This window comes from Prionailurus bengalensis, chromosome E2 (genome assembly GCF_016509475.1).
Source record: "Prionailurus bengalensis isolate Pbe53 chromosome E2, Fcat_Pben_1.1_paternal_pri, whole genome shotgun sequence".
Classification (NCBI taxonomy): Eukaryota; Metazoa; Chordata; class Mammalia; order Carnivora; family Felidae; genus Prionailurus; species Prionailurus bengalensis.
The window spans coordinates 55,572,299-55,587,756 of record NC_057352.1 but is presented as its reverse complement, the minus strand read 5'-3'; the positions used below and the strand labels follow the sequence as shown (position 1 = coordinate 55,587,756).

At 54.6% G+C, this 15,458-nt stretch overlaps 1 protein-coding gene across 3 annotated transcripts in view; it reads right to left on the bottom strand.

Moving 5' to 3' along the window:
* The window catches only part of LOC122494513 (c-Maf inducing protein), a 235,114-nt gene that overhangs the window by 34,150 nt on the left and 185,506 nt on the right, over positions 1-15,458 (bottom strand). For all 3 annotated transcript variants that reach the window (XM_043599750.1, XM_043599753.1, XM_043599752.1), the window contains 4 exons: positions 15,060-15,101; positions 7,979-8,041; positions 5,469-5,549; positions 318-421 (listed from right to left, as the gene is read on the bottom strand). In XM_043599750.1, the coding sequence (XP_043455685.1) occupies positions 318-421; positions 5,469-5,549; positions 7,979-8,041; positions 15,060-15,101 (290 nt within the window). The remainder of the gene's footprint in view (positions 1-317; positions 422-5,468; positions 5,550-7,978; positions 8,042-15,059; positions 15,102-15,458) is intronic.

Genomic DNA, 15,458 nt, shown 5'->3' with positions numbered 1-15,458 from the left:
ATTATTCGGGACGACTGCCGTTTCCTGACTTCCTACCGAGCGCCAGGTACTGCGCTAGGGGCCTCCTCACATATTACATCATCTTTAATTACGCAACAACTCCTACGGGTCGCGGCGTGAACGGGACCAGAGCGGTACGGCAACTGGCTCAATGTCACGGAGCTAGTAAGTGCCGGAGACCGCCAGAGAACACGGATGCTCAGGGCCCAGATACACCCCCGGCTTCCCTCGGGGCGTCAGCGGACGCGCAGCTCTGGGGTGGAGAGGAAGGCCGGCTGGCAGGCACGGCAGGGCGGGGGTCCCGCTGGGAGACCCACCTCTGGATGAACTTCTTCACCACCTCCATCCCCGCGTTGAGCTCGTTCAAGGCAAGGATGTACTCCTGAGTAAACAGCCTCAGCCGTGGGCACTTCCCGAAGTCCTGCGGAGAGAGCGGAAGGAGAAGCTGGGCACGCTGCGGAGGGGGCGGGGGGCCCGGGAGGGGCAGGGGGACCCTGCTCGGCCCACAACCGCTGGTGTCGAAGGCAACGGCGAGACCCCGGCCCACTCCTCTTCCCAGCACACGGTTTTCAGTTCAGGAGGCTGGCCTCGTCACGCTCTCGCGCACCCCCTTTGATGGCCGCCCGCGGGGGTGAGCAAATGTCCTGACACTGAAGGCTCTTCTGGGACTTGTGGCGAACTCATGGGCACGGCAGCGGCCCAGCCCGCGCTAGGGCAGGGGTCGGCGTGCCGCACAGACGTGCTCAGAAGGCAGTCCAGCCGGGGCTTCCCTTCTGCACCCCTGGGAGGGGGCCTGCGGGTGTTGGGCTGGGCCCCCCGCAACCCTTGGGGGAGCCAGAGACTCGTCCCCAGCAGCCCCCTCTCGTTGTTTCTGGGACCCCTGCTTTCTGTGAGCTGTTATCTCAGCTCACTCAACGCGGCAAAGTCAGGGGATACCCAATCTAGGGCCATCGGTTTCGGGGGAGGGCTTTGGGACTCCGCGGGGCACGCAGGAGGTAAAGGAAGCGCTGGACAGATGCAACTCCGCGTGTCCCCAGACATCAGCGACGAAAAGACACCTGTTCCTTCCCCTGAGCAAGAGGGTAGGAAGGAGGTCCAAGAAGCAGACGTGGCCCCGGGGGGGGAAGAGGGTCCCCAGTCCTGGGCTGCTCTAGGCCGACCCCAGCTGCCCACTGGGCTCCAGGAAATACTTAGGGAGCATTTGATGATCTTGTCATTTTGGCTGCAGAAAAAGCCGCCCTCAGATGGCACACGGAATCACAAAGGCCGATGAAAGTGGAGGGACAAGCTCGGAGAAAGGCTGGCTGGACAGGTAATGGCGTGTGTGTGAGAGACGCGGGGTGTAAGAGGAGGCGTGTGTGTGTGTGTGTGAAATGTGGGATATGGGAGGAGGTGTGTGTGTGATAGGAGGTGTGGGAGGAGCTGTGTGTGAGAGAGACGTGGGGTGTGGGAAGAGGTGTGTGTGTGTGTGTGTGTGTGTGTGTGTGTGTGTGCGCGCGCGCGCGCATGCGTGGCATGAGACGTGGGGCGTGTGAGGACGTGTGTGGGAGACGTGCGGTGTACGTGTGTCAGGGTCGTGGCCCGGGCGGGAGGTGTGTGCCCTGGACGGCGAGCGGGTGGGGCGACAGGGGGCTGGCGTGTGGGCTGGGGGGGGGGGGGTCCGTGCGAAAGGGGCGCGGGTGGGGGGAGGGGGAGGGGAGGTAAATCCGCTCGACATCAGGACGAGGCCCCGGGGTGACGTCTCCATCCGCGGCCCGGCCTGGGCCCCGGCATCTCAGCTCAGCGGCCGCCTAATTGCGGGGCGCCGAGCGAGGCCGAGGGCTCCCGCCTGCTCCGGAGCGCGGCTCCAGCCGACGCCTGGGCCCGCTAGGCTTCCCCGACACGGCCCCCCCACGGGGCGCGTGACCCAGTGCAGCTGAGGCGGGGGGGGGGGGGGGGGGGGGGGGGGGGGAGGGGGGGTCATCTCCTCGGTGGCGCTGGCTCAGGGACTTGTCAGAGAGGGGAAACGTCCGCCGGGAGAGGGCGCTGCCTCCACTCCCAGGGTCACGGGCAGGGGTCTGGGTGGTGGTGGAATGGGGGGGGGGGAGGGGGGCGGCGCTCCCGCCCGCAGCTTTGTTCGTGGACTTCTAAACCCGTGGGCTGGGTTTTGAACAGTCGGGGGGGGGGGGGGGGCGGGCAAGTCGATGTGGTGACGAGGGTGACCGGGAAGACATCCGAGGGAAGAGTCACATCTCCAAACTCCTCCGCCCTCCTCCTGCCCCCGCTCGGTGGAACCCGTTCAATAAGACGTCACCGGATCAGCGTCTAATTTCAGGTAAAACAGCGAGACTGTCTTCACAGATCCAACTGATCCCGCCGGCCCTCCTGAAAGCTCCGAGTAGAAACACGTCCCTCCCACGCCCTCCCGCCAGCCCACACGAGGAAGCTTCTGGAGCTGCGTCTTCACCTGGAGTAAAGAGGCTGAATGAGGGTCCTCAGGACAATGAGGGGGTTCGTCTTCTCCCATTCTCCTACCACGAGTGTGCCCTTACACGAGGAGGGCAGAAGGAACCACGGGGAAAGAGCCGAAGGAACATACACACTCGTGTGCAATCGCGCACACACACACACACACACACACACACACACACAGTCCCAGGCACACACACAGGGCATCGGGCTAGATGAGGCCCCTGAGCGAAGAGAAGCCTGGAGCTTGACCGAGCTTCCAAATTGAGGAAGGCGTCTAAAGTCCCCTGACGCCCTGGAAAAGGGTGACAGGAAAGCTGTGTGGCCTTGGGCTGACCGACCCACCCCTCTCAGGACATGATGGTCTCTGAGGGTTGTAATAACCCATCTCTACGCCCACTTCCACTTCTGAGGGCTTATGAGTCTAGGAACACTGCTTCAACCCAACCCTGCTAAAGGTAACTGTCCTTATCTTCGAGAGTAGATGTCTGGACAGTCAAGGTCATTTTCTTGGAAATAAACCTTACAGAAGGGTCTGATGGCCTTTTGACATATGGGTGACGACATTTTACCTCTACGGAAAAGCCAAAAATGTTCCTCTTGGAATCTGGTCTGGTCACTCAGTGGTCCACTAGGGACCACAGCCACATCTTGCTTCCCTTGCCACAAGAACACTCCAACGAATGGCATGTGGGCACAGGGACCACCTTCATTCTTGAGGATACAGTTTAACAGGTTTAGAATCTCTAGGAGAACATTCTAGAGGACTGCTTCCATTTGTATCTAATTTTTATCTCAGTCCAGTGAGTAACACTCTAAGACTCTTCTCTAAGGTTCAATTTACGCATCCATGAAACGGGGCGCGTGATATATCTGCAGAAGACGCGCTCTGAGGATAAGGGAAGCCCCGAGATCCCAGAACACCTCTGCGGTGTGTGGTTTTCTCCATTTCCCCAGTGTTCAAATGCCTCCTTGATGGGGTGAAGAGAAGTCACTGCTCATGCTATGCTGACAGACACGTGGCTGGTGGCAGGCCAGCGACGAGACGCCCCACACCAGCTGAGAGCCCCAGCTCCAGCCGAGCATCTGGCCCATGGCTAGTAAATCAGCTTCCGGGAGCATTAAAGGGGCCTGAAAGGCCCACCATACTTCCCATGCCTAGCATTAGCCACGATCACTGTTCACCACACATCTGTTCTTCTGCAGAAAGAGAACCCCCCTCTGTCCTGTCTATAGTTGTCTTCTGACAGAGTTCAGAGCGTGTAATTAGTAGATACCGAGAGCAGAGCGGGCCTGCAAAGCTTTATGGCATCCCCAGACGCGAGGATCCCTTGGGGAGTTTGTAAAAACTGAAGTGAGGATTCATGCCCGAAGGTCCCTGATCTCTGCCAGGCCACAACAGATGCTATAAATTCTGGATTTGCCCTGGAGCTATTCTGAATCTTATCCAGAAAATTATTACATGGTCAACACTCTAAGCCCATAACTAACCAAATATAAGGGAGACGTTGTATGGTTACGCTGTGGGAGGCTGCCTGAATTTTGACTTTTTCCCCTTGGAAGTCGGATGTCCCATAAGAACTCTTATTAAACAGACTACTGACAACCGTGGAACACGCAGAAATGTTTACGTCCCGAGAAGGCATGGGCCCAGACAAGTATGCCCTGGGGGTTTGGCTGTCACTGACAAGTTGTGAAAGAGAGGTCCTTCGCAAAGGAAACCCCAGAACCTCTGCTCTGGATTCTGAAGGGGTGCAACCCTCACCTCACGCCATATGCACGGTGATTTTAAAGTTAACGATCAGAAATCCTTTCCTCTCAGAAGCTTGAAGTTAGAGAGAGAGCCCTTGAAACCATAAAAGCCCCAATCAGGGCAGAAACCCATGCTCCCCCCGGCCCCCCACCACCATGGAGATTTCTCTGTTGGTCCTGGAGAAAGAACTGGGCGGAGTATCTCTCTCCCCTGGGTTCAGAAAACTAGAAGTGCATTTATCTCAAATCAAGGAGGATCTCAGAAATAAGCAACAATTCAATTATGGTACGTGATTGCTCAGGGCAGAAAATGGTGAACAGAATTCACACCGTGCCAGCACAGTTCAGTTGCCAGTGTCTGCCTGGAATGTTGTATTGGGATAGATTCTGAAGCTACCTCTGGGCTCTGCGGGAAGAGTGCTGTAATCGATTAATGATGTCTGCCGCGGGTGCGGGATGAGGAACCGCACCTGTGCCCTACGCTGCCATTCGGATTGGGGTTAGGGACACGGTGTGGAGACAGGAAGGCTACTTGTGAACTGTGGGTTGCCCCTTTCCACAGTTGTTTTCACATGCTAAGTCTTGACAGGCCAGGGGGCAGGAGTTATGGGTACCCTGCAACTGATTTAGCGCCACAGCACACAGATGCCTCCACGTCACCCAGGGGACCTGAGTCCAGGCTGGGGGCTGGCTCGGTAAGGCACATTGGACACTGGCCCTCATTTCTCACTGCTGCTCTTCAGCAGCACGGTGCCCTTCCCCTCACATCACAGCCAGGGGGCACGCCCTCACATGACTTGTCACTGCTGCTGATGACCCTGACTGCCTGGCCATGGCTGTGACTGTCCGCTTTCTCCATCACAAAATCACTCCTCCCCCTTCCACACTGTGCATCAGGAAGGACACCATTATGGACAGCCCAGCCCCCACTCAGGAAGTGAGGGGTTCCACTTCCCCTTCTTGAGGGCCGAGCATCTGTAGACCTTATTTCTGATTCTACACACGGAAACTTCTCTCTTCTCCCCCAGACGCACTATTTTTGTTATTTTTACTGTGAAAAGATCCTTCTTGTTGCCTTACGAGAAAAAAAAAAATATGGCCGAGGAGGACAGGCTGCGTTAACACCCCAGCTTAGACAGAATCCCAACCCCAGTCCCTGGCGGTCAGGCCAGGACAGCCAACCCCCTTCCCCAAATCTTTGGCGAAAAGGGAAAGAAAAGACTGGCTTTGCAGTCTGGGGCCGGCGGGGGGTGGTCAGGGGAACTCACCATGTTATGCTTGAGGATTCTCTGGACCACGGGCGTGAACACTTCGATGACCACCATGGACCGGGGCCGCTCTCTGCAGTGCTGGGGAGACAGAAGGACACGGTCAGTGCCGAGCTGGCAGGGCCCAGCCAGGGCTGATCGGGCCTGGACTGTGGCTCCTAGCAGGGCTCAGGGGCAGGGAACCCAGCACTGATGCCTGTATTCCCTTGCTCAATACTGGTGCACGGCTTTTGCTCTTTTTTTTTTTTTCTTTTTGCCGTAAGAAAAGTGAGGAAGGGATCTTTTGTTTGCTTTTTGTTTTGATCTTAAAATCCAAGGCTGTTTTAGATAGTATAGACAGGCGTCAGCTCTGGACACAATCCTTATTTAATACAGTGCCGCTTTCACGGCACCAAGATTCAGAGTGCATGGTGTGACAGAGGAGTGTCTTGAAACCCGGGTGCAAGAACACCAGGGGTCTCAGTGTTTGGACACCAGAATCTTGAAAGCTCTGTGGCTTTTCGGTTGTTGGCTTTAATAAGCTGGCAGCAGTGTGAGGCCAAATGCACCTCTCAGATGTGTTTTAATTTCGTCACGGTGGTGTTTTGTGTTTCAAATGAAAACTGAAGACCTTCAGGTGGAACAGACCAGGCCCCATCCCTCCCGACACATTTATAACCTGCCCAGGCCTGTAGGTGCTGAGTTTGGGATATGAGAAATCAGGGCTTTCCTGGGAAACCCAAGATGAATAAACTTTCCTCAGATCGTGGGGTCCTGACTTCAAAGTCTGGTAGGTGAGGCTGCCCGGGCAAGTCCAGTGAGCTGGCCCAGAGTGGACCCAGTGGGGGTGGCTTTGTTCCCCTCAGGTTCCCCTCTCTGGGAAGGCTTCCTGGTGGGAGAGGCACTGAGGCTGGACCGCCCCCCCCCCCCCAGAGGGAAAACAGCCTGAAGGCTCACAGGCCCCAGGGGCTGGGAGCCCTGGTTCCAAAGGGCAGGCTGCCTTCTGTATATGACCAGTAGGAGTTCTATCAGGAAATGCCAGAAAGAATGGTCTCTTCCACCTCACTATTTTTCAAACTGCGCTACCCGGGAACCCTCAGGTATGATTTGCTTTGAACAGAGGTCCAGTGTTCTAGAACCACCGTGGTTTGAAAACCATGAACTCTGGGAGAAGCTGTACAGCCTGAGAGCAGAATAAAGAGATTTGGATTAAATCAGACAAACTACTGAGAGAGATGATCGGCTGAGACAGGTAAGGGAGCAGCTGACCATCCTCTCGGGGGCCCACACACTGGGTCATCTGACCCCACCCTGCTTGGGGCGCGTCGCCCTCCAGCACTGGGGGGCAGAGAAGGCCTGATAGTTGTCTCCAGCCTCACCATGGCCCCCGGGGAGGAGGGGGCCTCCATTTTGCACAGGAGCCCGATGCCCGTGCGGCACACGCTTGTGTGCACACACGCACAGGTGCTCACCCGCTGGGCCCGGAGGGCACACCCTGCCACATGCCCACACACGCGCATCGAGAACGCGCCCCGGGCACTGCGGGCCAGCAGGCTGGGTCCACCCTCTGCTCTGTGGGTTGCTGGAAAAGGTCTCCTGACGGAGAGATGAGGCCAGAGAGGATAAGGCAATCCTGTCTCTCTCAAGCACACAGAGAGTGTGTCTTCCATCCCTTCCCTCCAGAAACCACTGAGCCTCCCAGGTGCCCGCTTGGCCATGCCGCGTGCTCAGCTCACTGGTGGACACAGTCCACGCCCCCTGAGGACACCATGCGGCTGTGGAAGAAGCAAGGGAGGGAGGGAGCACGAGGAGGGTGAGTCAGCAGGTGCAAGACCGGGGAGCGCCGGGGAAGCAGCAAACCTAGGCCCTGCATCTCTCCAAAGACATCAACTCATTACATAAAAAAAAAAAAAAAAAAAAAAAAAGTCATACAGCAAAGAACAAAACAGGATTGCATGCTGGTTCAGTCCCCGGACTACTGAAGTGTGCTTTCAGAGTGACGGATGATTGGTCCCCGACATGCCCTGGGCGTGTTCCGTGTAAATCCCACTGCGAGCCCGGCACTGGGTCCGCGGGAGTGGATGTCCCGCTCTGTGGCTCCCCCCAGCTAACCTGGCGTTCCCCTGCCTGCTTTCCCTGTTCAGGAAAAGCCCCGTGGCCGTGCCCCACTGTGGGCCAGCCGGTGCTCAGAGGAGCCGGGGCTAATAATAAACCAGCTCTGACGTCAGGAACCCAGAAAACCTGCTACACATTTCTCCCAAGACAGCTACAAAGATAGTCCAGAGAAAAGCCGGACGCTCCTCCCCGACCCACCGGTTTGGACTCTGGGCCTTCCTGATCACCTGTGTGGCAGAGAGAGAGAGCTGTAACTCTAAGAGAAGGTTGCCTGGCTTGCCTTCTGGGTCCATGTGGGGCCCTGACCCAGGTTGGGCAAGCCTGGGTTTTCAGCAAATTGCACCAAGCCGACCCCAGCACGCACTCAGAGGCAGGCTGCCTCCTGCAAACGCAGCCCTCCTTCAGTGACGCCATACCTTGCAAAAGAATTCACAGAGATCTGGCGGTGGATGGTTGTTTTCCAGCAAAGGAGCAATCGCCTGGAAGACAACGAACAAATGTCAGTTGGAATCTCTAGGAGGAACTCCTACCTGGCGGGGGGGCGTGGGGGGGGGGGCTCACGGCACCCACTGAGAAACTGATAAAAGCTCTGGGCTGACCCCCCGCCTCGGAAAAATACACACCTACGATGACGCAGGTAGCTTTAGGGGGTTGGTGACCTGCTGACGTCCATGCACGTCCCCCTCAGATCAACAGTCCCCGCCTACGGGGCAGGACCGTTGAGCGGTTAAGAGCCCAGGCCCCGGGGGCAGAGTCCTGGGTGCAGTTCTAGTTGTGGCACTTGTGGCTCTGTAACTGTTCGAACAAGCTATTTTGTCTCTTTTAACGCCCAAGTTCCCGCCTGGAAAGCGGAGCAGAGAGAGTCACTGGAAAAGGGGGTGGGAGGTGCTGATAACTGTCATCTGGGGCTGGTCGTCCCCGCCCTTTGCAGGACATTCTGCAGCATCCTTGTGCTCAACCTGCTAGATGCCAGGAGCAACCCTCAGCCAGCTGTGACGGTAAAAGTCTCCGGGCACAGTTCGGTTTTATATTAAGGGAGTTTGAATATCTCATGCCCCTTGAGTTCATTTCCCACCAAGTCTTAAAAAAATTTTTTTTTTTTTTAACATTTATTCATTTTTGAGAGAGAGAGAGACAGAGCACGAGAAGGGGAGGGGCATAGAGCAAGGGAGACACAGAATCTGAAGCAGGCTCCAGGCTCTGAGCCATCAGCACAGAGTCCGATGCGGGGCTCTAACCCACGAACCATGAGATCATGACCGGAGCCGAACTCGGACACTTAACCGACTGACCCACCCAGGCGCAACCCTCCCCCAGGCCTTCTTAGGCAAGCTGTCCAATTCTTACCGGTTCCCACTGCCATTCCTGGACAAGGTTCCCATGGCCTGAATGGTGTGTGATTCGTGATTTTTCTTCCCCTTTCATAATTTGTGTTTTTAATTTTTATTCTTTATTTTTATTTTTTGCATAATTTCTGTTTTAATGATTTTGCTAAACCTCAAATAAGATATTTGAACCACGGGAAGAAGTGTGTCCAGACTCTGCCAAATGCCCCACAGGAGACAAAAGAGTCCCTAGTTAAGGAGCCCCTGTTATAATACCTCTCACGGAGTCGGAAATAAGGCCAGGTCTCCATAAATGTTAGTTACTGGAAGGTTAACATCTATGTGAGGTCCACTCATTTTCTTATTTGCCACACTGGGCACAAGATTAGGAAACAGGGGACCCAGGACCCAGCACCAAGACTGCGAGGCCGTATGACCCTGAGTGGGCAACTCGACCTCTTCGGGCATTTGCCTTCGGGCCTGTAAATGGGGAGAACTAGAGTTACCTATTCACTGGGTTGTTGGGCGGATGTGATGAGAGAAAACTCTAGAAGCTTTGGAGTCTCGGCCTCAGGATAAACCCAATGGCCTGGAACACAGCAGGCCATGGCCACCATCACTGGGGGGCTGTCTTGGGCTGCATTGGACACAGCGGCAAGGGGGGGCGGAGCGATCCGGCCCGACTCCCAGGAGGGCTCTGTGAGGACACGCTCTCCCCATCACCGACTCCCACAGCTCCGACCCCGCCTGCTTGGGTTCACAGGGTCTCCTTGATCTGCTCCCTGCAGCAGCGCCTCTGGACATGCGGAGGGACCTCTCAGCAAGGTCTTCCGCTTGGCCTGGGACCATCAGGGAGAGGCAGTGTAACTGGAGGCCAATAAAAGATGGCAGTTACTCGGCCAGCTACGTGAACGCGCCTCTGTGAACGGGTAAGTCACTGACACTGAGGTTCTCCTTGGTGGCACCACGAGCCAGGTTGGCAAACAGCTGGTGATTAGGCCCCGGGTCTTATCTGCCTAGGGCCGCACGGTCTAACACAGTAGCCACTAGCCACATGTGACCACTCAGACTTTAACTGACATAAAATTAATGATTTTAAGTGAAATAAAATAAAAAATGTAGGTCCCCAGTTGCGTGAACCACGTTTCAAGGACTCAATAGTCACACGAAGCCAGTGAATACCTCCACCAGGGCAGAAAGTTCTCCCGGGCAGTGTGGGGCAGGGTAGGTGGGCACCTCACTGACCGCGAGGCCGAGCCCGCCATCCTGTCACGGTCTCCCCCACCCCAGCCACACGGACCACAAACCACCGACCGACAACGGTCGCAGACCAACAGTAATACCCACAGCAGCAGGTGCCGTTCTGGGTACCCCCCGTGCTGGGCTCTGTGCTGACCGTGCCCCTGGAGATCTTCACCGTGTGCTGGGAGGTGGGTGTGGGTCTTGCCTTTTTCCCCAGAGATTGAGTCTGCTGCCCGAGGTGGCACAGTCAGAACATGGTGGAGCCAGAGTATGAACCCATGTTGGTGACTCAGGAGGCTAAGCTATTCACCACGCGACTTCTCAGTCCCGGCCCTCCACACGACCGGGAAATAAACAGCCCTGTCTGGTGACAGGAATCACACTGAAGGAGAAACGGGGCAGCGAAAGACAACGAAACCACCAGCGTGATCTCAGCCCACGGTTCTGGCTCTGCTCTCATTTCCAGAAGTTCAGTGCTCAGCCTGCTGTGTGGGGGCTCTCCGTGCCTGCCCCCACGCCCCCCGGATGCCCCTGCTCCCCACACCCCGCTCTTGGACCAGCTCCGGGAGGAGGTACCACAGGCAAGGCTGAAGCTCTTCAATCGTGCCGGGCCCCTCTTTCTCGGGAACGAGTCAAGGAATAAAGGAGAGGAAAGGATTTAAGTGCCCAGAGTGGGCGTGAGGTGTGGGCTCTGTGCCTCCACGGCTATTCCCTCATTCGATCCTCATGACAACTCTGTGAGGTCAAGTGGGAGTTATTTCCTTTTGTACAGATGAAGAGACAGAGGGTCAGGGAGGCTACAAGGCCTGTCCTGGTCACAGAGTTATGAGCATTTCAAAAGGTATGATTAATCAAAAGCGCTTAGATTTCTGTGGACTCTTTCTATAAGCCTAGTCCTCTGCTGAGCACGTCAGGTACATTAGCTCACTGACACTTCCCGGCAGCCCTGTAAGAAAGGCATTGTTACCATACCCATTTCACAGATGAGGAGACTGAGGCTTCCTATGTCAAGTTAGCTGAAAGTGATCTGAATGGCCGTCTGGTTAAATAAAAATATTCTAGAGCCAGTAGAAGAGAAAGGACTGGGTGGGCCAGTGGTTCTCAACCAGGGTTGACTCTTCCTCCCAAGGGATGTTGGCATGTCCGGAGTCACATTTTTAATTTTTTTTTTTCAACGTTTATTTATTTTTGGGACAGAGAGAGACAGAGCATGAACGGGGGAGGGGCAGAGAGAGAGGGAGACACAGAATCGGAAACAGGCTCCAGGCTCTGAGCCATCAGTTCAGAGCCTGACGCGGGGCTCGAACTCACAGACCGCGAGATCGTGACCTGGCTGAAGTCGGACGCTTAACCGACTGCGCCACCCAGGCGCCCCCGGAGACACATTTTTGATCATCACGACCGGGAAGGGCTACGGGCATCTAGTGGGTTGAGGCCACGGAGGACAGGTACCTCACAAGGAAAGATCCGTCCCCAACTTTCACTAATACTGAGGCCAGAAACCTTGTGGCAGATAAGCATGAAAGGACTCAAAAGCATCTCTGAGACAACACGTGTAGCATCGCATCATTAATGCTGAACACACAAAACCACAACCCTGTCTGTCTGTGTGGGTTTGCTGTCACCCGAAAGTCCCAGGTGCCGTCTCTGAAGAGGACACTGGGATGGAGTGAAATCCTTTCCTTTCTTCTTTTTTAATGAAATTTTACTCATGGAATATTTGCAAAAGTATTTTTAAATAATATTTTAGGGGCGCCTGGGTGGCTCAGCTGGTGAAGCGTCCCACTTTGGCTCCAGTCATGATCTCACAGTTTATGGGTTCGAGCCCTGCATCGGGCTCTGGGCTGACAGCTCGGAGCCTGGAGCCTGCTTCGGATTCCGCGTCTCCCTCTCTCTCTCCGCCCCTCCCCCACTCATGCTCTGTCTCTGTCTCTCAAAAATGAATAAATGTTAAAGAAAAATAAAAAAATAACAATATTTAAAATAAAAGAAAATAAGTTTTTTAATGTTTATTTTTGAGAGAGAGAGAGAGAGACACAGTGTGAGCAGGAGAGGGCCAGAGAGAGAGAGAGAGAGAGAGAGAGAGAGAGGGAAACACAGAATCTGAAGCAGGCTCCAGGCTCCGAGCTATCAGCCCAGAGCCCGACGCGGGGCTCAAACTCATGAACTGTGAGATCATGCACTGAGCCAAAGTCAGACGCTTCACCGACTGAGCCACCCAGGCTCTCCATAAAATAAAATAAAATAAAATAAAAATAAAAATAAAATAAAATAAAATAAAATAAAATAAAATAAAAGTAGAAGTCCTCCCATTACTCGCCCAAGGTCACAGCTCGTATGGGGCGGGCCCAGGGTCGGCACCAGCTCTGAGCGTGAGCTCACATTCAGCTCCAAGCCTCCACTCCTCACTAGCACGTGGGACCCCAGTTGCGGTTCGGACTGTGGGTCGACGCGCGTCCAGTGACGTGCCAGCTCCTGTCAGCACCTACCTACTGCACAGATGCTTGACCCCAGATGGACTGAGTAAGACCAACTCAAGTTACTCGTGAGAGTGTTTATGAAAACGATCACATAAAAAAATACCAAGCCCCAGTGGGAGAAAACTAATTGCCCACGGGTCAAATCAGATAATGTAATCTCTGGAACGAAAGGAGACTTCCCAATAATGATAAGGGCGCTGGTGACAAAGAACACTGCGAGGCAGGCTGTAAAACGCAGGGCTGGGGGTCAGACCGCAGATCACATTCTCCTCTGTTCTCAGGCATGCCTGCTGAGCAGGGGAGCTTAGCCCAGCCCAATTAAGGGGTCAGCCCAGCCAAATTAGCTGGGTAAAAGCAGCCTGCATCTCTCAGATCAAAATTCTCTTCCCAGGCTCGTCCCCAGTCCAAAGCCCTCACCCTTCTTCCAGGGCTGAAGTACATAGTGGGACCCATAGTGGGACTCCCCAGCAGGGAGACCTTCCCCGGCGCCCAGGTCCCTGCCTGCTTCTCCTCCAGCCAGCGCCTCGCTGCTCTGCCTTTCTCATGCTGGGCCCTCTGCCTGGACTGCCTACCCATCCTTTAATATCCGGTTTGCTCACCTCCTCCTAGGAGCCCTCCGTCATCCTCCTCCCGGTACCCTCACTGGCAGAGGATGTCAGGTGCCTGCCCTCCGCGCCCCACTAACACTCCAAACAAATCTCAACCCCCGACCGTGTTATTTCTTGATTGTCTGTTGACCTGCCGGGTTCTCCCAGCACACGATAAATCCCTCAATGGTGGCACTGAGCCTGTGGCACAGAGTTTTCGGCACATACTTGCACTTACATGTTGACAAGTGTTTTTTCAACGAGTTTATTAGTTAATAATATGCCAGAGAAAGGTGGTGGTAGGGGACGGGGGGTGCCCAGGTCGACATCCCCCCTGTTCTGGCGAGAGAAGGCAATGAGTGGTCAGGGTGGAGCATAGGAAAATAAAAAAAAAAACAAAAACCTCTACATTTTTAGCAAATACCCACTGAGTGTGCCAGCTGCCTTTATTCTCCACAATAAACAGTCTAGGCCTCACCTCTTCGGGTGCCCACAAGACCCAGCTGGAGTGAGGAAGGGGATTCTCCAGCCTGGGCCTGCCAGCGCCAAGGGGGAGGGCCCATGCAACCATAATTCAGAGGGGCACGGAGTCTAGCATGCTGTCCTTGTTCAAAGGCTGCAGCCACCGGACCTCGGGCCCAGGCGAATGTCCTTTCTGTGCACACCAAGCTTGGCCTCCCACTTCCGTTTCAAGTTCTGCTTCCCTACTTCCTTATGCTGTATGCTCCAGCAATGCTGATGTTTCCAGAATAGAGCATGTTGTTTTACGTCTCTGTGCACATTTTATTTTCTCTCTCGGGAAGGCCTTTACTCTGTCTTGCCACCTGGCAAACTCCTTTTTTTTTTTTTTTTAATGTATTATTACTAAGTTTACTTATTTTGACAGAGGCTGAGTGGACGGTCATCACACATGAGAGCAGGGGAGGGGCAGAGAGAGAGGGAGAGAGAGAATCTGAAGCAGGCTTCACGCTCAGCACAGAGCCTGATGTGGGGCCCGGTCCCACAACTGTGACATCATGACCGGAGCCGAAATCAAGAGTCAGACGCTTAACCTAACGAGCCACCCAGGAGCCCCTCATCTGGCAAGCTCCTACTGATCCCTCAAAACCCAACTCAGACATCGCTGTCTCCAAGAAGCACAGTGGCTTCTCTCCCGGGTGAGTTTATCACTCCACTCTCTATGCTACAAGCCTCTATTTGTGCAGTGATCTACGTGTCTTCCTACAACAGACGATGAACGTCTCGGGAACAGGAACGGTCTTAGTTATGCACAGATTCAAATACACAGATCGGTGCTTGGCATCCGGCAGGTGCAACCTCATTTCTCTCTTCTCTCTAGTGAGAGTCACACTTCATAGCTTAAAATCACCCAGGAAGAGATTTTACGCCAAAGATGCTTACATCACAGTCAAGTCCCAGAAAATATTACCCCACTTTGCGTATCAGAGGGAATTAAATCCAGGTTCTATTTGTGGATTAATTAGGAGATCTGTCCTGGGGCAAGAAAGAGAATGCTTACCTTTCAGCTAATAGGGTTATGGCTCTGAATACATTATACACTGTCTGCCATCTCCTGCCTTCAAGTCCCTGCGGCACACTCGGGAAGGAGGAGGCGATTAAGACACATTTGCTACAAACCTCAACGACTGATAATTACATCCCCCTTCCCAATCAATTGGGGCTCTGAAACGTGCAAAGGCAGGAAGCAGACTCGTCTGGCTTGATAGAAAAGACAAAACTGAGTAAGGTCGCCATGCTGGTGGATCACACGTGCTTCCGAGAATGCACTCAGATCGGGGTGGGGGGGGAAGGACTGTGGGCCCCAAGAGGTGGACAGAGGGAGAAGGGTCCGGAGAGACTTACCACAATGATGTTCTCATGCTCCTGGGTAGTCAAGTTTGTGTTCTGAGGGATTGAATGGAGAGCGCAGGAGGGAGACAAAACAAAACAGAAACACTGACATTAATAAAACGGAACATTTACATCTCAAAGGTCCAACCGGTGAAAAACGCTTTCAGCATCTCAGCGAGCAATGGTCACTTTGCTTAATTAAACAGATCAGAAGCCCCTCACAGGATTGGTCGGGAAGGGAGGAAAGCACGGCTTTGGGGCGGGGGGGACTGCGTTTCCAGTCCTGGTTTCACCCCTCGTGAGTTATGCGACCTTGGCTCCTCGGTGAGACTCGGTTTCTTCTCCCATAAATAGGGATCCTCTGTGGGCGTCAGTGAGAGGGTATACAGACAGACCTAACCGCACGCTTGG